This window comes from Equus quagga, chromosome 12, assembly GCF_021613505.1.
Source record: "Equus quagga isolate Etosha38 chromosome 12, UCLA_HA_Equagga_1.0, whole genome shotgun sequence".
Taxonomy (NCBI): Eukaryota; Metazoa; Chordata; class Mammalia; order Perissodactyla; family Equidae; genus Equus; species Equus quagga.
The window spans coordinates 88,016,699-88,039,929 of NC_060278.1; the positions used below are offsets into that span (position 1 = coordinate 88,016,699).

Sequence of the window (23,231 nt, forward strand, 5' to 3'; positions counted from 1 at the left end):
TCTAGCCCTCTTCTACTCTTGCGCAGGGCTCACTGAGGTGTCACATCCTCCCTGACATCACAGCCTGCGTCTCCTGTCTCACAGCGCCTTCTCCTCTTCCTTCATTCCACTTACCACAATTGTAACGAAACATTTAGTCTTTCCGTGTCTCTCTCCCCCACCAGGCTGTAGGCTCTGTGAGGAAGAGTTCAGTCGGAGTGACAGGCATGTAAACCACTATTTATAATGTAATATGAAAGATGCCATAAGTGAGGGGTGCATATGATGCCATTAAGAGCACAGAGGAAGTCCATTTAACCCTGGATAGCCTTCCCAGGTGAAGTGGCATTCAGATAGCATTTTGAAGGACATCTAATAGTTCATCAGGGAAAGGTCAGAATACTTATGGGAAAGGCATTCCAGGGAGAGGAAATGAAAAGAAGGCATAGATGAAGGAACTTTCAGGATATGCTCAGGCAACACAGGTAGGCCAGTAGCTAGAGTAGAACAGACTTGGGGTGGCAATAAAAGGGGAGGACATACAAGAGAGAAGATAAGGCTAGAAAGGTACATTCGCATCAGACTGTGAAGCTTATTGAGTGCCGTACTAAGGAGCCTGGACATCAAGATTGGCAGTGAGGAACCAAACTGTCTCCACACTCAAGACAATTAAGCTAAAATAATAGAACTTTATATAATTACTTAGAGATTATCTAGTTCAGCCACCTGTCTGTTACAGTTGAGAAACTAAGGCCTGACCATGGTCTTTGTCTTCCCTCTGCCCTTTTCTTAACTCATCAGTAAATCAAGTCCCTGTGGACAGAAAACTGTGGCACTGGAAAGGGAAAAGAAGACTAAGGCTCCTCGCTTCTCAGAGAGTGAATGAGGACATGGCCACACTTCTGGCCTTGGGAGGAGGCCTCCCAAGAATTGGAAAAGTCGGACATCCCAGTGCTGATCCAAAACCCCAAATGCGCCACCTCCTTGGGCATGGTGATTGTGTGGCTTGTGGTGGCCTCCTGGGTGTGGGCCAAGGACATTGTGCAGAGTGCCAGGGAATTCCCACTAGTGCACTTACTACCCACTCAAGAGCTGGTGGCAGCCAAGAGGCAACGCCGCACCATTAAGGTATTTGTCAAGAAGCTAAGACGGGCATTGTGGGCGATCCTGAAGGCCCTTTTTAGACTGGCTGTAAGTGAGGAAAAAAAAAAAAAGACACAGCATTTTGAGGCAAACCAAAGCCAGTGTAGAGGGTGCACATGACCGAGAGAACCCTCCATAGGAGGCAGGGACGCTAGGCTCCATTTCCAGCTCCTCTACCAACTTGCTCTGCGACTTTGGATAAGTCATTTTTCCCTCTCTGAGTTTTCTTTCTCTCTTCTGCAAAACAAGTGGTTAAATTAGATATAATCTCTGAGTATTGTTGACCAGTGCATTTTCTAGAAACCTGAATGGTTAAGCCTTCAAGTTTGAAGTTTTCAAAAATTAGTTATAACTCTGGACCTGCGCAGTGGCATAGTGGTTAAGTTTGCGCACTCCGCTTTGGCGGCCTGGGGTTCACAGGTTCGGATCCTGAGTGCCGACCTAGCACCATTCATCAAGCCACGCTGTCGCGGCATCCCACATAAAATAGAGGAAGACTGGCACAGATGTTACCTCAGTGACAATCTTCCTCAAGCAAAAGAAGGAAGATTGGCAACAGGAGTTAGTTCAGGGCCAATCTTCCTCACACACAAAAGAATTAGTTATAACTCAGGTGGGCTCAAGGGCAGGGCTGGGACCTCAGTTGTATGGGTAAGGGAGGAAGCAGGGTTTTCGTGGGACAGGAGTTGGAGGGAACTGACACAGTGATAGGCTAATCTCTGAGGAGTCACCAAAGAGACACAGTGACTTGGTCTGACTGCAATGACCAAAGGTGGTGGTCAATCTACTGCTGGAGAGTGAGGGAGTAAGGGCACAGACAATGACATTGTGAGGATGTTTACCACGTGCCAGAATCTGCTCAATGCTTTTCATGCATGTATTATTTTCCTACTGCTGCTGAAACAAAGTACCACAAACTTAGTGGTTTACAACAACACAGATTTATTATCTTACAGTCCTGGAGATCAAAAGTCTAAAATGGGATTTATGGGACTAAAATCAAGGTGTGAGCAGGGCTGCATTATTTCTGGAGGCTCTAAGGAGAATTCGTACCTTGCCTATTCCAGCTTCTAGAGGCTACCTACCTTCCTTGGCCTGTGGCTCCCTTCCAGTAATGGCATCACCCTTATGTCTCCTTCTCTCACGACATCTCCTTCTCTGACTCTGACCCACTTAGCTCCCTCTCATAAAGACCCTTGTGAATACATTGAGCCCACCTGGATAATCCAGGATACTCTCACCACCTGAAGACCCTTAACTTAGTCATATCCGTAAAGTCCCCTTTGCCAGGTAAGTTGACATAGTCACAGATTTCAGGGATGAGAATGTGGACATCTTTGAAGGGCCATGATTTAACCTACTACAGGGCATCATCTCACTGAATCCTCCTAACAATACTTTTAAAAATCATCCTTTATTTAACAGATGAAGAAAATAGTGCTTAAAGAAGTTAGGTCATTTGCCCAAGGACAGTCAGCTGAAAAGAGCAAAGTTAGGTAATATCTGTCATGTGTTGGCATCTTGGCCCCAAGTGACCTGTCTTTTCAGAACTAGCTCCCAGATATATAGAGACTAGAGTCTCACTCTCTAGAGGAGACTGAGAATCAGGCAGGAAATATGAGACCTTGAGAAACAGATTAGGGTCATATCAATCTCAGCTTTGGACCTGAGTGCCAGACAGGGAAACTGAGGCAAAAAGCCAGTAGTAAGGACTAAGTTAACATGGCAGTGGAAAGGGAAGGATGATCTTAGGCCGCTCTTGATGCCAATACCAAATGGCACAATGGAATCTCAATGTTGAGGTTGAAGGTACTGATGGGCCGTTTGCTGAAGTTAGGACTGGCCAAGGAGATACACAGGTGAAGGACCCAGAGATGAGAGCAGAGCAGAGGCACGGAGGGCAGAGGCTGGCTATTGAGCCAATTTTAACAGAAGGCTTTTCTAAATGGGTGGCATAACTCTTGTCTTAGTAAATTAGAGGTGATACTGAACATCACATGCTCATTTCTTCATGGCACAGGGTCATCACTCCCAACTGTCCTTACTGCAGCGGTTCTCACACTTCAGTAGGCAACAGAGTCACCTTAGGTGCTCATTTTTAAAAGTGCAGAATCCCAGTTCCCAACCTCAGAGAGTCTGATTTAGTGGGTCTAGTTTGGGTTTGAGAATATGCACTTTTAACAAGCTCCTCGGATGATGAGATGCTGACAGCCTGTGATGCACAAGGACAACACACTGAGAAACACAGCCTTAGTGTTGGGACTATAGTCCAGTGAGGTGTTTAGAGTTGTTTGTCACCTATCAGGAAAAAAATAGTCATTATTATTGCTATCTCTTACTGAGTACTTAATACCACATATTATGTTATTTAATCTTGACAACCACTCCATGAGGCATATGCTAATGACATGATGCTGATGAAGGAAGTGAGCCATAGAAAGGTCGAATAATTTGCCTAAGGTCGTGTAACAAGTAAATGGAAGAATTAGGATTTGAACCCAGCATGGTTTGTCTCCAGAGCATACACTCTTAACCAAACCCTCAACGTCCTCTCCAGCTGCCTCTCTTCTCACTGCTCAGCACACCCCACATGAAGCCCCTTCACATCCACTTGCCCAGGTAAGGAAACTGGCCGTCTTTCTGAGCCTCATCCTAGGAGGCTATTGACCGAATGCCTAGTGCTTTCCCTAAAACATAGAATGCAGGGCTGAAAGGACTCTTAAAGAATATTCAAGGCAGCCCTATATGGGAATCCCTTTAGAGTAGTGGTTCTCAATATGGGACAATTTTGCCCACCCTGAGGGAAACTTTCAGTGATGTCTGGAGACATTTCTGGTTGTCACAACTGAGGGAGTGATGCTACTGGCATCTAGTTGTAGAAGCCAGGGACACTGCTAAACATCCTACAATGCACAGGACAGCCTCCCTAGAACAAAGAATTATAGGGCCCAAAATATCAATAGTGTTGAGGTTGAGAAACCCTGTTCCATAGCAAGTTCTGACCAGCAATCACTTGCCTTCTCCCTGAACACTCTAACTCATTTTCATTCCATAAATATGTATCTTTGCCAGGCCCTGTACTAGGTGCTGGGGTACTATGGTGAAGACGACAGACTAGGGGCCCTGCCCTCAGGCACTGTAAAGTCAAGAAGGGGAGACAAGTAATTAATTCATCATGGGATTACAACACTGCATGATAAGAACTGTGATAGGGAGAAGAACGGGTGCTGACAAAGGATGTAGGAGGAACTCCTGAGATAAGGGGTCAAGGATCGAGATAGAAGGAGCAATGCATGTAAGGGTCTGGCAGAACTAGGACACACTGAAATGCAGAGCGTAAAAGCCACTGCAGAGGTGGCCAGGGGCCAAGTCACGCAGGCTCTTTGTTGTTTTAAAACCATTTTATTGAGGTATAATTGACATACAAAAAGCTGTAAAAATTTAATGTGTATGACTTAACGAGTTTGGAGATAAGTATACACCTGTGAAACCATCACCACAATCTATGCCATAAACAAGTCCATCCCCTCCAAAAGTTTCCTCCTGTTCTCTTTACTTATTATTATTATTACTATTATTTTGCCCTAAAAACACTTATAAGAACTGCCCCCTTAGCACATTTTTTAAGTAGCTACTACAGTATTGTTAACAATAGGCACTATGCTGTACAGCAGAGCTCTAGGACTTATTAATCCTGCATAACTGAAACTTTGTGCCCTTTGACTATACCTCCCTTTTACCCCTCTTGAAAGCTCTTGATAGAAAGCCCTTGAAGCTGCCTCAGGGTTCTGCCTGCACTTTCTGTTCCTCCTTCCTGGAACTTCCCTCTTCCTGGACTCCCTCACCTCCTTCAGGCCTCTTGCTCAAATGTCACTTCCACAGAGAGATCTTCCCTGACCATCCTCTGTAAAATAGTTGTCCCATCACTATCTCTTTAACCCATTTTATGTTTCATAGCATTTATTACCACATGGTTCTTCCACTGAACCGTGACTAGAAAGTAAAACACTAGAGTGTTTTTGTTTGCTGTTATATCCCAGAGCCTAGCACACAGTGCCTGGTGCATAGTGGAAGGCCCTCAATAAATACTTATTGAATGAATGAATAGACAGAAACAGATCTGATGTTTAGGAGGTAGAACCAGTAGTTCTTTGGTAAAAGACTGGATGTAATCCACGAAGGAGAGGGAGGAGTAAGGGTCAAGATGAGACTTCTGGTTTGGGTAACTGGGCGGGTGGTGGTACCTTACCCTGACATGTAAATCACAGCAGAAGGATAGTGAGCTCACTCTGATCTGAGAAGAGACATAGCTCTTTAGAAGCGTGAGGTATAGGAAGTCCTGGGAGGGGAAAGGGAGGTCTGTCCTGTGGTCTGACAGTGTGGAATGCCTGGTTTCAGATAGATCTGGGTTTGAATCCTGCCACTTATTAGCTTTGTGGCCCTGGATGATTACTTAACCTGCCTGAACCTCAGTTTCCTCATCTGCAAATTGGGAAACATAATTCCTACCTTGTGGGGTTGTTGCATTCCAGAGTGCCCAGCACAATGCCAGGTATATAATAGGTATTCTAATGATAGTAGCTATTATCATTGTTACTATAATTAGAACATCTCTGTTAAAAAGTTGTTTCTTATAATGAGTAAAGATATATGTTCTGTAATTTCCTGTGCTTGTCTTACTTTTGCCCTCTGTGCCTACCAGAATAAATGTCCTTCACCCATAACCATTTGAAGGCTGTCATGTCCCCTGCAGCCCTCCCTTCTCCAGCATAAACATCCCTCCTCTTTCTTCACAGGACATGGTTCCTCTGAGGGGTTCCCCCACTCTCCTGGCCACTCTCCCTTAGTCATGCTCTAGTTTGTCACTGTCCCTCTACATGTACAACTTCTGGAAGTGGACTTGGACCTTCCATGCATGTTGAGGTCAATGCCTCGTTCCTGTTACTTTGATCATCACCCTAGATTAAGACCTCGCTGCCCAAACTCTTTGAGCAGGGTGTTTTCTCCTTTCTTCCTCATTCTAGCCCATGCTTCCAAATTTGACATCATCCTGCCTGGTCCTCCTTTGTAGACTTCACCTCCAGCCTTTCTGATAATACCTTCTGGCCCACGGTATTGCTGACCAAACACCTGATCCTAATCATTTTCCCATTCCTTCTCCAAGCCTGTACAGTCTGGCTTGGGCTCACACCCAACCAGGTGTGCTGCTCCTGAATACACCCCAGGAGACACGCTGTTTTAACTGATCCATCTTTCTCTCCTCCCCCATGGCCACCTCTGTTTTCCAAGAGCATCCGGCAGCACCGCCAGTTGATCTGCTTCTTGCCGCCTCCATTGCCACTTCTAATCTCACCACCGCCTCTGCTGTCTGCTGCTCTTTTCCCTCTTCAGGCCACATTTTTTTCTCCTTGTCATTCCTTGCTCTCTCCATTGCCTGCCACTACTGAACGTCTCAGCTTTGGCTTCTCAGGAACCAAAATCCCGCCTTCTGCCAGCAGACCAATCACACTGTATTGTCTGTGATCTCTGCATCTTTGGTTCAGCCCAGCTATTTTGGTCCCTGCTTGCACTCAACTTTTGTTCACTTTCCTCTGGGTTTACACCTCTTTCAGCACTTAAAGGGTGACAGACATCTTAGAGTTGGTTAACTGAGCTGTAAAAGTTAGACTTGTGATGAGGCTGGTGATTGATTAATAGATCCAGGTGTAAGAAGATGAAAGGTAGGTCATTCTGTTTAAAACTGAATGGGGCTTTTTCCTTTAGTGGATTTTATTGTTTTTCAGCCAGGACAATGGAGCCTTTGCCTCATCAAGCAAAGAAGTCACACTACAATAGATTGCATGTCAGCAAATGTTTTTTTCAACCTCTAGTAGATACCAAGAATTGTGCTTGATGCTTTTATGTGTATTACTCATTAAACCTTCCCAAGATGAAATCCCTTCTTTGGTATCCAAACAGTGCCTCCTAGACCATCATTCATTCATTCGCTCATTCATTCATTCAGTGATTATTTGTTGTGCTATGTACAAAATTAAATATGACAGTCTCTGCTCCTCAGGAACTCAATCTAGAGGAGAAAACAGACATATCAACCAAGAGGTGTGATACACTGTGGTAGTTGCATTTAGAGTGGTGGAGAGGTAAAGCAGTGCAGCAGTAAAGAGGGGGCCCACTTGCTCTGCCAGGGAGAGTTAAGGAAGGATTGCCAAAGGGAGTGACATTTCAGCTAGACTTTGAAGGATGAGTTTGCTAACATGCATAAGGAGAATGGGCTTTATTGGCAGCAAGGACAGCCTGGAAGTGTGGAAGGGCAGGGGATGTTTTAGAATTGGTGTGACTAGAGTGTGGAAGACTTGCTCCAACATCAGGGGCTTCTGCCTAGAGAAGTCAGAGGATTGCCTGGGTCACAGAGCAAGTGAGTGGCAGAGACAGGGTTAAGCAGCAGAAGTTGGAAGTGTCTGGCCCCTAATCCATAGGCCTTAACCTCTACCCTCTTATACGTACACAGGCCCTATCTGAATGCCCTCTTCCCTGGCTTGGAGCTGTCATTTGACCAGCACTTCCCTCTCCCATTTTGCCTCTTAGAGGTCTGCCCCTGAGCTCTGAGGATTGTCCCTAGTGAACCTGGGAGGGAAGCAGAGAGCAGAGAGGGCTAATCCATTCCAGTGTTTGGTCCTGACCCAGACATTTGCCTAGGACCTGCGTCATTAGATCCTAACTCTTGATGCTGCTGAGATAGACTCTTTGACCTTCATAATGGATCCTAATTGGCTCTGAGATGCTCCTTTCTTGAGTATCTTAGAAAAGGAGCTGGGTAAACCAGGTTGCCAGCCCTTTACTGAGGAGGAGCTACTTTTAATTCCTCAAAGCGTTAGAAGGCTGGAGTGAGTTTATGCTAAAAGTTCCCTATTCCTTCTCTCCTACCATATGTGGTAATGAGGGCAGGAGGGGAGAAGATTCTTAAATTCCATGCTGGCTCAGAGGTGGGTGCTCAAAAACTACTCAGTAGGCTGACAGGTTTGTCACCAGTATCTGTCCAAAGATCCCCAGCCATTTCCCAAATGCCCTAATTCATCTTAGCTGGATTTTTAGAGAACCAACGGAATCCACAGATAGGGAGGAATTGGATTTATTTTAGATTTGGACCACAACTCTTTTTGGGAAGGCCTGAGGTAGCTCACGGACTGAAGCAATGTTTTTAAGTAAGACTTTTAATGATGAAACATATCTCGGTCATTGGAAAAAAGAAAAAAGTAATAGTTACTTCCAAGCATCACCATGCTCAACCCTTAAGCTATAAATTTGGCTGAAAGATTCCTGGCAGAAAAGCCAAAAGGGAAAACCACTGGGTTACCCAGTGTTCATATTCTGATGTCAGAAAGCATACAGAATCTCCTGTAGGGAAAATATTTTCTTTAAGCTAAAGCTTAATAAAAAGTGATTGGTTCTGGGACCGGCCCATAGAGTAGTCGTTAAGTTTGGCACGCTCCACTTCGGCGGCCCAGATTCACGGGTTCGGATCCGGAGTGTGGACCCACACCAGTCGTCAGCCATGCTGTGGCAGCAGCCACATATAAAATAGAGGAAGACTGGCACAGATGTTAGCTCAGGGCTAATCTTCCTCAAGAAAAAAAGAAAAATTGGCAACAGACGTTAGCTCAGGGCTAATCTTTCTCAGCAAAAAAATGAAAGAAAAAAGAAAGTGATTGGTCCTAAGAAAGTTGAACGACAGGGTGAAGATTACACAATTCAAGTCAGCTCATTTCTCCACATGCAGTGCTCCCAGTGCTGTGTGAGAGATGGTCATGTCCATAGGTCACCTAATAGCAAGTAGAATTGACTGTGACAGACATACTGCCCTCCACAGGACTCACAAGGACTGGCTCTTGGTACAAGCAGAATGTGGGAGGGTGGGATGACTGATTTCAAAAGGCAGAGAAGGAGTCAAAGACCATGTTTTCCACCTTGATTTTACAAAAGATAACAGAAACACCATCTGAAGGTATAACACACCTCTTCAGTGACTACTATGTGTCAGGTGCATTTGTTCATTTCATCTTAACAACAGTCCTGTAGAGGAGGAATTATTATTTACATTTTACAAATAAGGAAACTGAAGCTCAATTTGCCCAGAGTCACACAGCTAGCAAGTGGTGAGGTCAGGATTCAATCTCAGGACTGTGCCTCTTTCACATTATACCACCGGGTTTATTCAATCCAACGATTCCTAATTGAAATTTCCATAAAGAAAGAAAACCTAGTATGACAGTCTGGCTGTGAGGGACTGAGAGAATGTATTTCAGGGACTTAATGGTTTGATGACATAACCTGGGAATAGCAGTTGGAACACCTAGATGAATGGATGGGTGACTTGTCCTATCATGTTCATTTCCAGATATTTTACTTGAGCCTTTTGGCTGATCCTGGGCCACAGTCAAATCACAAGTGATTCTCTGTAATTTGTCCATTTTGTGAACAATTATGTATCATCTCTCTCTACTTCCTTCCTTTCCAGCCCCCTCCACTCATGATCACTCCCTCCCCCAAAGTTCTAGCCATTTTAAATACTGTTCAGATTGTGCCATGCTCCCCCACACCTCCAGGCAATTGCACCTGCTGTGTCCTTTAAGACACAGCCTCCCCTGGAAGCCTCCACTGAGTTCGCCTTTCATGCCCTGCCCCCATGTGGAAGATACTCCTCTTTTGTTCTCCCCTAGAGCCCTGAACACACCTGATTTTTAGTGCTATATTTTCACTGCGGGTTTACTTTTGGTCTGTGAGCTCCTTTGCATGCCAGAGTCTTGCACAGTGCCTCACATGTAGTAAGTGCCCCGTAATGTCTGTTGAACAGACATAATGGACAGCTACTGTGCATCAGGCATTTCTTGGGCACTGGATATAGAGAGATGAGTAAAACATGGACCCTTTCCTGTGGGAGCTCAGAGTCTGATATGTAAGGTAACGATTAGAGCGCAATATTTATGAGCTATATACTATCTATAATAGGGGATTTAGGGAGGACAGAAGAGGGAGAAAATAACTTAAGCTGTGGAATGAGGGAAGTCTTCCAGAGGTAGTAATTTATGGGTTGAACCTTAAAATAATGAAAGATTTTTGCCAAACTAAGAAATATGCCAGGCAGAGGGAAAACATACAAAGGCATGAAAGAAATTCAATGTTTGGGGAAGTAGAAGAAGTGTTGAAATCCTGTGCTGTAATTTGGAATGAAAAATATGTTTTAGATATCAAATACGAAAGAGGTAAGGTTGTCACTCTGTGGTGGATGTTCTAAGACTATTATTCTATTTTGTTTTTAATCAGTCAGATGGATTTTATCACAAGGCAGTAAAGATGTTACAGTCACCTTGGGTGGAATAAATAATAACTTACTTATAGTCTATGGTCTGCCTCCTTCCAAAAATGGTTTGACTTGACTTGTAATAACAGATACCTCCACAATAAGACTGTTCATATAGAAACAAGAAACACAATCTATAGATAGGAAGGGATAATACCACTTCCTAAGTTCTTCTTCCTTCATTAGCTCACTTGGTGTTCGGGATAATCCTCTGAGGATGGGCAGCAGGTTCTCTCTGGCTTAGACACCAGCTTGTGGGCATGCTCCTGTAAATGCTTGTGGATTCATAGATACATGGATGTTGTCCTCATTTTCCAATTGATGCCACAGATATTTCCTGGTGCTCTGGTTTCTTCAGGTCTCCATCCCCTCAGGCTTGTCAGTGGGAACAATCTTTACTTTGCTATCCTTCAGTTTCACTGTTTGAGCTTCTTCACCCAAGCTACTACAGATTCTCTTGCCCTTTTAAAGTTTTTCTACTTTTTTCTTAAATGACTCCACGCATAAAACTTAGAAAACAGAAAAGTGCAGAAAAAGAAGTCCCCCATGATACCATAACAAAGGATATTCATGGTTAATTCTTTTTTTAAAAAAAAATTTTTTGACATCATTTCAGACTTTCAGAAAAGTTTTCAAGAATAGGACGAAGAATTCCTGCATACCCTTCACCCAGATTCCCCAACTCTTAACATTTTACTACATTTGTTTTCTCACTTTCCTCTCTCTCTCTTTTTCTGAATCTATTTAAGAAAAAATTGCAGACATCATGCACCCTTATGTAAGCCAAAATACTTCAGTGTGTATTTCCCAAAAACAAGGAATTCTCTTACATAACCATACTATTATTTTTATGTGTGTCTTTCTAGGCTTTTTTCTATGTATATATTTATGTATTTATATTTAAATTAAATAATATAGTTCCATTTTTATTTATATTTATTTATAATGGTTTACTTTTTTAGAGAGGTTAGCAATAAAGATTGTAGATAATCTCATGCCAATAAATATTCTACAACATGATTCTTCAGCAGACTCTGACTTTAGACACAGTAGGTTTCTGGGTGGCACAACATTTTAACAGGCCAACACTTCAGAGAATGAACTATTCCTGTGCTCTTGCAATGGCTGGTCATATGTCAGTGGAAACAACTGAATAAATGAGTAAAGAGGCAGGGCACTGGAAAGCCTTGAATGCAAATTTAATCTTTATTCTGTAGCCAGTAGAGATCCAATGAAAGGTTTATAGCAGGGGAGTAAACCAACCAGATCTGTGTTTTCTGGAGAATAATTTGACAGTGTCTGCAGGAGGGAGTGAAAGAGGAAGAAATCAGAGCAAGACTCCATAAGTCCCTTGGATAAAATGATCTCTAGTTTCAAGGGCAAATCTCTGCCCAGGTAGAACAGAGCCTTCTCCAGCATAATGCATCCTTTTCTTTCACGTGTCTTTCAGAACTGGTTAAAGTCATATGGCTATCTGCTTCCCTATGATTCACGGGCATCTGCGTTGCACTCAGGGAAGGCCTTACAGTCAGCAGTCTCCACTATGCAGCAGTTTTACGGGATCCCAGTCACCGGTGTGTTGGATCAGACAACAATCGAGTAAGATTTGCATAGGACATTGTGCTTTGAACCTTCCAGACTTACATTTGGGTTCACATTTGTCATGCCCTCATGTATATACCATGCCCATCCTACCTTCCTTTCTTTTACTCCTGCAGTGTCATCTGGGAGGGAATACCCCAAGGTACCCTTTCCTATGTGAGCTCTGCCATAAACAAAGCTCTGCTGTGTGACCTTGGACAAGTCTCTTAACCCTTCTGGGCCTCAGTTTTCTTATCAGTGTAATGAGGGGTTTGGTTATAGATGGTCTTAAATCTCCTCTGACTCTAACAACTAGCAGTTCTATGAGTCACCCCTCTGGCATTCTCCTAGATGTACACATATCCCTTGATACAGAGAACTCTTCAATGATAATGAGTTGGCAACTCTTGTTCCACTTTTCGCATTTATCAAACTTTTGCTGAATGCCTACATGTGCCAGGCACTGTGCTTGATCCTATGATCTTTGCCTTCCAGAGGCTCACCATTTAGTGAAGAAAAGCACAATCATCTGGCTACACCAATTAGAACCCAGAAGGAAACACGGAGTTTCAGGGAGATACTTAGGAGACAATAACAAATAAGACAAACCCCAAGAATGGTAGAGATCACTCAGGAGAGTATAAGAGGAAGAGAATAGTGCTGGGGATGGAACCCACAAAGCAGGCTGAGAAAGAGCAGCCAGAGAGGTGGAGGAAGCCAGAGGCAGTGAAGGGGGGAAAAGTCACCAGGGTCAGCTGCTGCAGAATGGTCAAATAGCAGACTGAGAAGTATCTGCGAGTTTGGTAACAGAGGCCATTGTGACCTCCGCAGAATGGTGGAGACAAAGTCAGACTACAGTGGGAGGAAGGAGAGGTGAGGAGCAGAGACGGCAAGTGTAGGGAAAACTTTTAAGAAGCTTAACAGTGAAGGGAAGGAGAAATAGATAGTGGCTAGAGAGGGTTGAATTTTTGTTTGTTTGTTTTATGATGGGAGAGAGTTGAGCATGCTTAAATTTAAGAAATAGCCATGAAAGTTATTAAAGCTGTTTAAGCAAAGCCATTACCGCCATGAAGGCATGGTAAAGAGCTGGAGAGAGTTTCCTAAGGAGGTGGTGAGGGGTGGGATCTAGAGCTCAGGTGGAAGGAGAGAGCAGGGCTGGGAGAGGATGCGGGGAAGTGGGGGTGTAGAGAACCAGAAATCCAGCTGATTGTGGAGCCAGGATCAGTCCACGCCTTGGGTGAGTCACTCCTGGAGAGAATCATCTCTCTGGGCCTCAGTTTCTTCATTTACAAAGGGGAGTGTTGGATTAAACTCTCAAATTCTAGATTCCACTATTCTAAGCTTCTAAGCTTTTAAAATTTGGTGAATCTGGGGTTTTAAGATCCTAAAATTCTGTCTAAACATTTTCTATTCCTAGGATTCTCTGATTGTGAGATTGTGAAATTCTGAGGTAATACACTTGACTGTTCCTATGATGTTGTCCATACAGTGGACTCCATGGCCCTGTGGCCTCACAAGTGAGCTGGTTAAAGAGAGCCTGACTGCCTTTCAAAGCGGAGGTTATTTTGAGGGCTTTGTACAGGACTCGTGGCAGTGCATCCTGGGGCAGGAGCACTGGTGTCTCTGCTGAGGCACCACCTGGCCTTGGGTTTTACTCCCTTCCAGAAAGCCCCAGGCCTGTTGGACAGGGTTCAGAGAGTGGCAGGTGGAAGGCGAGAGGAGGAGGCAGAGGGAAGAGTATGAGGGAGGAGGATGGTATTTCCCACTCACAGTTCTGCCTCCACCTCTGTGTAGGAAGGCATGAGAACGCTGTTTTGGAGGCATGGGAGGGTAGAAGGTGCTCCCACTTAATTCCAGACCTGAGTAGGGAGGATGTTGGGGGTAGAATTTAGAGACCTTAGTTTCAGCTTCAGCTGTGTGACCTTGGGCACTCAGCTGCCTTTCTCTGGGCCTGTTTCCTCCCTAGGGGCCCTTCTGGGTCTAGCTCAGCCTTGCTGTAGCAGAAGTGGCTCCTGGTTCTCTTCCCAGGGACTGTCAGTGAAACAGAGCTAGATTAGCAATTTAAAGTCCTATTTTTGAGTGCCTACCTTGGGAAATTTCACACATTATTCATTCACTCATTACTTCACTCATTCAACAAACCTAGTAACTCTAGCCCAACCTGTGCTAAGCATGGAAAGACAAAAGAAAAACAAAAGAAAAGAGAAAATCCCCAGCCTTTGTTTGTTAAGTTGCATGAATTATTAGTTCATTTATTTATTCAACTAAATTCCAGTACTGCCGCAATGCTATATTTTGCAAGTTACTTATCTGTGTATCTTTTCCCTCATCTATAAAATGGGGATAAATAATTTCTGGTTACCTCACAGAGTTGTTTTGAGAATCAGAATTTTTTTTAAAACAGAAAGTGAACACTGTGAAAATTATAAATGTTTATACCAATGCATGGTATTATTATTATGTCTTCTGTTACTGATTTCTGAGTGTGGGACACTCTAGGCAATGTGGAGCACACAAAGATGAATAGGACCTGGGTAAGTCCCTCAAGGGGCTTTGAATATTTGGTTAAAATAGTATCTGTTTCCTTTTCTCTATATTGCCCATGGCAACTGCTTTCAACAACTGTAAATGAGGTCAGATATTTCCCTTCCAGTGATGATCATCGTTTAGTGAGTTGGTTGTTAGGCCATCAGAGGGACATAAAATGCAAGGATGGCCTGGGCCCCTTAAATCTCTACCCTGGCTCCTTTTTTATATCCTCAATGATGTCCCCCAATGTAACAAACAGTTGCCAGGATTTACTTAGTTCCAGGAACTGGGCTCGCTTCTGGGGATACAATGATGAATATGACACAGTCCCTGTCCTCAAAGAATTTATCATTTACTAGAGACAACAGTCTATTAAATTTAAAATCACAATACAGTGTGATAAGTGCTGTGGCGAATTACATTCCCAATCCTACAGTTTGAACACCTGTAGTGAAAGGGAATTTGCTGCCTTCCAGGCTATGCCATTCTCCTGTTGGATAGTTCTGATTAGTTTATTCACTCATTCATTCAACAAATCACTATCGAACACCTTCTGTGTCAGGCACTGTGCTGGCACTGGGGATACAGGCAAGGCTCCTCTCCTCAGGGAGCTTAGAATCTGGTGGGAGAGACAAAGAAGAAACAAGAAAGCAAACATATAATTTCAGGGAATGATAAATGCTATGAAGAGAACTTCAGTAGGATTAAGAGACAGTGGTGGGATGGGGAGGAGGAGGCTATTTTAGATAAACTGGACAGGGAAGTCCTCTAGAAGGGCTGACACTTGAGCAGAGACCTTAATGAAGTAAGGGAACAAACCATGTGAAGAAGAAGAGCATTGCAAGCAGAGGGCACAGCAAATGCAAAGACGTTGAAGTGGGAATAACCTAGCATGTTCAAGGCACAGCAAGAAGGCCACTGAGGCTGGAGCAGAGCATAGGAAGGGAAGGAGGGGAAGACGTCATTGGACAGGTAGGCAGGGGCTAGATTATGCGGGACCCTGTGGGCCAAGGTGAGGAGTTTGGATTTTATTTTAGGTGTTTGGGGAAGTCATTGGAGGGTTTTAAACCAGGGAGTGATGTGATCTAATTCCATTTGCTGAGCATTTTTACATACACTCCCTCCTTTGAGGCTCACTACAACCTAAGCACAGTGAGAACTATAATTCTCACATTGCAGATGGGGAAACTGAGGTTCACATTGATTCACTCGCTTGCCTGGGCTCCTATGATTAGTGGTGGAGCTGGAACCCATGTCTACTGACTCCCAGTCTCTTATGCAGCAGTGTTTCTTCATATTCGATTCTGAGAGAATGAATTAATGGATCAATCAGTTGATCCTGTTCCTGTCGGGAACCCATCAGAGCCAGGGTCCCAGAGTCTAAGTTGAGGATGCACACTGCCATTCAGACTGGGACTGGGGACTCTGCCATGCCTTCCTAGAGTGTTCAGTGACCACAGTACATGTGTGTATGTGTATCCTCTCTTTGCTCAGGTGGATGAAGAAACCCCGATGTGGTGTCCCTGACCACCCCCACCTGAGCCGCAGGCGGAGAAACAAGCGTTATGCCCTGACTGGACAGAAGTGGAGGCAAAAACACATCACCTACAGGTGCTTTGACTCCCTCTCTTCCTCCTTGGCTTTGGCTCCACTCTCACTCAGTTTTTTCCTGGCCTGAGTTTCTGAGGCTGACACTGTAGGTGCGTCTGCGATCAGGGTGAGGATCAGGTATGTGGGCATCAGGGCCAGGCACTGTGACCTATGACTGTGTCCTCCTTGTGGCGTCCAGAGAATGCTATGTCTCCAATTTCACGTTTATTTGGTCTTTTAGGGGCTCAGTAGTTGTTTTCTGTTTAGATTCCTATAGTTTCTAGTTACAGAAAGTGGGGTATAGATTGTTCAGTAACTTTCTGCTGTGATAAAGAACCATGGCTGAACTCATTCTCCTATCACTCCTTGCCAAACCCCACTTCCTCTGATTTGGATCCCTTCCTCACTTAACATAATGGACTTCACCTGAGCTTCCCAACTCAGCATTCCAGTTGTTTCTTAAGGTGGGTAAAGAACTAGGAAGTGGATCACAACAGTGTCATTGCTTGACTGATGGGCAGAGCAGGATCAGTCTTCAAGTCAGACCAGCGACCAAGAGCGGGGATAATGGCGCCCATCACAGTAGACTCAGACATCAGAATTTGAAGTGGGGCTGGGGCAAGGGCCAGGCATAGGGCAGGCTCAGGTGGGCTCTGGTTGGCTCTGATTCCATCTCAAGTGGATCACCTGGGTTCTGGGGTAGGATCTAAGACAGACATCCTTGGACCTGAATCAAGGGCTCTCCTGCTGACAAGCTGTTGAGACTAGAACAGGATATTTTCAGAAATCTGACAAGAGAAGGAAACTTAAGAAGAATCTGGGTTAGAAACTGAACAGACTCTTAGGGTCTCCTGAAGAGGTAGAGTGGATCAAGAAAAAGAACTGACTTCTAACCCAACTCTGACCTTAACTTCTATCACTCAACCTCTCTGAGCCTCTTTCCTTATCTATAGAATGGGTGAGTAATCACTGCTCCAGGTGTTCATGGGGCAGAGCACCCAGAAGTAGTGATGTTCTGTTGTGGAGAACCATGCAATATGGATATAGCAACCTTAAATAACTAAATCTATAACCAATTAAATCAGACACCACCCTGTACCAGCTTTTAGGTAGACAAGCAGTAGTAGTTGGTGCCAAAGACTTTTTTTTAAAGGGACATTTCACTTAAACTCTCCACTGTTCAAATATTTTAGTAATTTTTATAAATGTGCATATTTTATGTATTGGGAGAAAAATGTAAAATTAAGAAAATGCTATATCCACCAACTTAATTTTTTTCTACAAATTGGAGTAGAATCCTGTATTCAACACAAACTTTGTCAGAAATCAAATATAAAACACTGATTAAAGCAGAGCTACTTTGATTGAGGCAGGGGGTCAGGGGAACCCAGAGCCTTGCCTACTCAGCCTCTTCTTCAACCCCTGGGGCACCTCAGCAGAATTCTAGGGTTCCAAATTTGAAGATCACTGGGCCATATGGTCTCTGGTGTCCCTTTTAACCCTGCTAGTCTCTGTCTCTCTGTCTATTCCTCCCTAATGATCCTCCCCTCTGTCACCAGCATTCACAACTACACCCCGAAGGTGGGTGAGCTGGACACACGGAAAGCTATTCGCCAGGCTTTTGATGTGTGGCAGAAGGTGACCCCGCTGACCTTTGAAGAGGTGCCATACCATGAGATTAAAAGTGACCGGAAAGAGGCAGACATCATGATCTTCTTTGCTTCTGGCTTCCATGGAGACAGCTCCCCATTTGATGGGGAAGGGGGATTCCTGGCCCATGCCTACTTCCCTGGCCCAGGGATTGGAGGAGACACTCACTTTGACTCAGATGAGCCGTGGACGCTAGGAAATGCCAACCATGATGGTAAGGCCATGAGGGGCAGGGGGTCAGTCCTGGGTTTCTCAGTGGTCAGGGAAAGAAGCCCTGAGGAAGAGCTTGGAAGATGCCATAGATGAGTTTCCTGGTTTTCTAGAGCTTCTTGTCCAAGAACAAAGAACCTAACAGAGTGGGAACTGAGGTCTCTAATAATATTCAATACTTGACCCCTCAAGGCCAGGGCCAGGGAGATCACTTAATAAAAGGTCTAATTGGGCTGGGTCAGGAGGGAGGGTTAGGTCATGAATAAGAAGATAAAGTAAGGGACCAGAGGCTGGAGAAAAAGGTAAAAAAGTGCTTAAAGCTGAAAGTGGAGTCTGAAAGTGGTAGGCTCTGTCCTGACTGATGAAAGTTTCAAAGGCCATCATATGGGATGACATGACTGATTCACTCCCTATGTCAACCTCACAGGTGAATAACAGGACCCATAATTTCTCTAGCATCCTTGGATAACGTGGCTCTTCACCACTATGATTCAATGAACATATGTGGAACCAGAGTCAGTACTGTGCAATAATAGTAACAATATTCTTCAGGTTGCAAAAGAGTTCCTTATCAGTATTAACTTGCAAGGCACTTGCTTAGTAAGTAGGCAAGTGTACATCATTATGCCCATTTTTAAGATGAAGGGTTTGGGGTTGAAATGGCATAGGTGGTAGGTGGCTGCACCAGGGCTCAAAGCATAGGTCAACCAGCACCTGGCTATGTGACAAGGGGTAAATGATTCATCCTATCTTCTCAGGTAAAATGAGGGGTTGGACTAGGTGATCTCTAAGGTCCCTCTCAACTCTAATGTAACATGATGTACAGCCCAGGGCAGGTCTGAACATTTAAACGAAGACATGGTCTCGGCCCTCTGAAAGTCCAGAGTTGAGGAGAGACAGATGTGTACATAAGTAACCCTGTTACAAGGCAGACTGTAGTGAAGGACGTAGCAGAAATACCAAGAAAATGCAGTGGGAGTCTGGAGAGGAAAGGGACAGAGGATTCTGGCTTTTAGATTATAATGGATAACAATTAGTATGTTAATATTCTAAGGCCCATGTCAAGTGCTTTCCACTTATTATGTAATATGCATATGTTAGCATTATCCCAATTTTACAGATAGGTAAAGTGAGGTATATGGAAACATTAAGCAATCTGTGGAGGTCCCACAGTTCATGAATGGTGAAATAAGGCTTCAAGCCTGGGCATTATGACAACAGAGCCCATAACTCTTAGCCACCATGCTAGGTTTCCATGGTTCTCAAACGGCAGGGCACATCAGAATCACCCAGAAACCTTTAAGTATGCATATTCTAAGCTCCAGGCCCCTAACCTCTTGCTATTCTGATTCTCTGGTTCTGGGGTCAGGCCTGGGAATCTGCACTTGGTCTAATAAATTCCTCAGGTGCTTCTGTTGCAGGTGTTCCGTCACCTTGAGAAACATTGTCTTAATCCCCAGAGTTTCCCTAACTTGCCTGATCATAAGAATCAACTGGGGTTCTTGTTATAAATGTGGATTCCCAGGGCCTTCCCCTGGAGATTCTGATTCGTAAGCTTCAGCAAGATTGGGAAGCACTGGGCATTCTTTTTCCTTAGCGATGCTTCAGGCTGCGAGCAGACTCTTTTCTTTTTTGAGGAAGATTGGCCCTGAGCTAACATCCGTGCCCATCTTCCTCTACTTTATATGTGGGACGCCTGCCACAGCATGGCTTGACAAGCAGTGCCTAGGTCCGCAGCTGGATCCGAACCAGCGAACCTGGGCCAAAGGAGCGCACGAACTTCCCACTATGCCACCGGGCTGGCCCCTGAGAGCAGACTCTTACAGACTCATTTCCACAGAGGTTTGGTGTCTGTAGATGGGTACGGCCACCTTTGAGAACATTTCATATCACTGTGTGGATCAGGGATGGAAACTCTTGGCTTATCTGTCAAAGGGTGGTTGAGGAGGGGATTTGGCCAAGGCTCAGCCTAGGCAAAGTTATGAAACAGTTCAATTTCTCTTTGTCCCCTGCCCTCTTCAAATTTTGGTCCCCTTTCCTATCCAGCTCCATTTCCTCTGCCCTGGTATCCCTTCCCTTACGTCCTGGATGTTTTTCCTGGCTTTCTGAACAACTATTCTTTATCTCATTCTTATTCTTGGATCAATGAATGGTTGTCTGTGCTAACTGATAAAGTGTGAGGAGAAGAGAACTAACATTTTTGAACCCTGTTATGTGCCAGGCACTGTTAGCTGATAAGATTTTAGTTATAGCCCTGACAGAGATAAAAGAATTCTTAAAAGAGGAGGCACTGAAAAGACACTCTACTCCTCTGCCCTCCCCTTCCCAGCTCTGACTGTTTGCATTTCCCACAACCACTCCTTGCTGTTGGAGACCTTGGGCCCAGTCTCAAAATCCCAAGAACTTCTGGTGGTGTGTATGGGAAGGAGCTGGGACCTGTGGATGGGCACCATCCCAGCACCCTCTTGTCTTCTCTGACCCACCCCATCCTGATGAATGACTGCCAATTCTGATAGATATCCCAAGATGGCCAATGTCTTCTTTGGACAAGAGTTAGGACTTTTCCGTGCTCTGGAAAACCAAGCATGAACTGTCCAGATGCAGCTCATAACCACAGGAATAGCCCTGGCTGGCAAACTGGAATGCAGTGGATTGCCTAAGACGGCTTTTGGAAGGAGAGGAAAGGAACCAAGATTGATTGAGCACCATTTTATTATCTTGTTTAATTTCCACATAAACTCAGTGAGGGAGGGAGCAGAACCTCCTGGGAACTTCTTGTTTATTTGGCTTTCTTCTCTATTCTAAACTTCCATTATGGAAAATGTTCAAACTCACAAAAGTAAGGAGAATGATAATATGAACCCCTAGTCACCCATGACCCTGCTTCAGCAATTATCAACACTGTGTCATTCCTACTTCATCCAATCCCCCCTACTTATATTTTCTGGCTGATGTATTTTAAAGAAAATCCCAGGCACAATGTCATTTCACCTGTAAATACTTTATACCTCTAATAGATTGTTTTTAACACAACCACAAAATCATTATCAAACTCAACAAAATTTACACTACTTTCTTAAAATCTAATACCCAGTTTGTGTTCATTTTCCTAAATTATCTCAAAAATGCCTTTCACAGTTGTTTGCTTGCATCAAGCTCCAAACAACACCTGCACATCATACATAGTTGACATGTCTCTTAAGGCTCTTTTAATTTAAAAGTTACTTGCTTCCCTTTCCCCCTATTTTCATTGAAGAAACTGGGTCATTTGACCTGAGTACAGTCATTTGGCTTGACTAAATTCAGGTTCAGTTTTAACATGTCACTCTTGCCCATACTTTGTGACCACTGGTAATCAGATCTACAGGCCTGACTAGATTCAGGTTCACTTTTTTGGCAAGAATGCATCTAGGTGGTGCTGGTCCTGCCTGTTGCATCACATTGGGAAGCACAGATGATGCAGGCTGTCTCACTGTTAGTGATGTTAAGGTTGAGCAGTTGGTTCTGGAGTGTCAGCCTAATCCAACCATTACAAAATTCACCTAGGAAACTTGAAAAAATACAATAAAGTTGCCTAAGCCCTAAACCAAAACTCCTGAATCAGAATCTCCTCCACCTGTGTGTTTAAGAGGCTCTCCTAGAGAACCACTGGCTTGCAAAGGTGATTCTGACTCTACCTCACTGGAGTCTGTGTCAGGGGCATTCTGGCCCACCACACCTTTAAGCTGGTTTCCAGGCACTTTCTGTCTACATCTCTTTGCAATGAGTCAAGCAGTAAAGTCAGCAGAATTCACTAAGCCCTGCTGGGGAGGGAGCCCAGCCCCAGGGAATGTGACAGGACAGGAAGAGTCACTGAGACCAGCCTTCCACAAGGTACAGCCCTGCCGCACTTATTGCAGTGATTCTTCCCCACCCAATGAGCCAGACCCGGCGGGGATTAGAATCTCCATTTTACAGAGGAGGAAAGTAAAATTCCAAGCGGTTAAGAAATTCACACAGCTGGTAAGAAGTGGCAGAGCCAGGTGTGAACCCAGGATTCTGCATTTTTAACAAGTGCCCCAGGTGGTTCTGTTGTAGGTGGTCCAAGGACCACGCCTGGAAAAATACTGAATGTTTGGCACTGTTGGGTCCTGGCTGCTGTCACCTAGCCCTATCAAGCACAAAGCTTGCCCTCAAGGAGCTCACAGTCCTAGGGTGGATGAGTATATGTGCTGGTGGCTATATTGTAGGGTGGAAAGTGGTCAGTGCCCTAAAGATGGTTCACACAAACTGCTGAGAGTAGAGGAAGAAGCACTCACTTTCAGTGGGGGAAATCAAGGAAGGCTTCCTGGAAGATGTGATGTTGAGTTGAACTTTGAAGGAGGAAGACTATTCCAGGTGGAGGGGACAGTATTGGCAAAAGAATAGAGGCAAAGGAAGATGCTATAACTATTTTGGGGGGTTGGAGGAGTCAATAAGATGAGACTCACCAAATATGGTGGTCCTAAGAGAAGGCAGAGACAGGGTACACTTGAGTACCTGAGTAGACTGTTGGGTACTTTCAAGGAGGCCCAAGCACCTAAGCATCCACCCACAGGAACACTCCCTCTTGGAGATGCTGGTCCTCACACACAGCTCACCGCGATCCTGCTAATTAACAATGATAGTTCTGTGCCAGGTGGCAGGATGAGCGCTTTACATACCTTGCCTCGTTAATCTTCACCCCTATTCTTATGAGGAAGGTACCATTGCTTCCTTCATTTTTACAGAGGAAGATATTTAAAATGTCACACTGCTAGGACATGACAGAGCTGGGATTCATGACAGTCTGGCTAGCAGGGACTGCACTGCTGACCACTCTGCTTCCATACCTCTTACCCTCCTGGGGAGTGAAGACCCTAATGCCTGTTAAGCACTGGGGTCTTTTCCATCTCTCTGCTTTTTCCCCTCACAAGCTCCAAGGAGTTCTCCTACCCCTCTCCCCTCTCCTTCCATCTTCCCAGAGTGGCCCCCACTAAACAGGTCTCCTGGGTTCCTGTGCTATAGAATGCCAGCTCCCCAGCTCTTCTCTGCCTTTTGGTCCCTGGAACAAATCCACAGGCCCCTTTCCTTCAAGGGCTTACTCCTGTTCTCTGCAGAGACCCAGGCACAGAGGCTAATAGAGTAATAGACCCAGGCTGAGGACACAGGTTTAGAGCCTTGCCAGGTGCTC

General features: G+C 44.6%; 1 protein-coding gene across 1 annotated transcript in view; it reads left to right on the plus strand.

Moving 5' to 3' along the window:
* Window positions 1-861: 861 nt before the first annotated feature.
* The window catches only part of MMP24 (matrix metallopeptidase 24), a 35,621-nt gene continuing 13,251 nt past the window's right edge, over window positions 862-23,231 (plus strand). Inside the window, exons 1-4 of the mRNA XM_046678044.1 lie at window positions 862-1,170; window positions 11,931-12,079; window positions 16,085-16,201; window positions 17,740-18,044. Coding sequence (XP_046534000.1) covers window positions 862-1,170; window positions 11,931-12,079; window positions 16,085-16,201; window positions 17,740-18,044 — 880 coding nt within the window. The remainder of the gene's footprint in view (window positions 1,171-11,930; window positions 12,080-16,084; window positions 16,202-17,739; window positions 18,045-23,231) is intronic.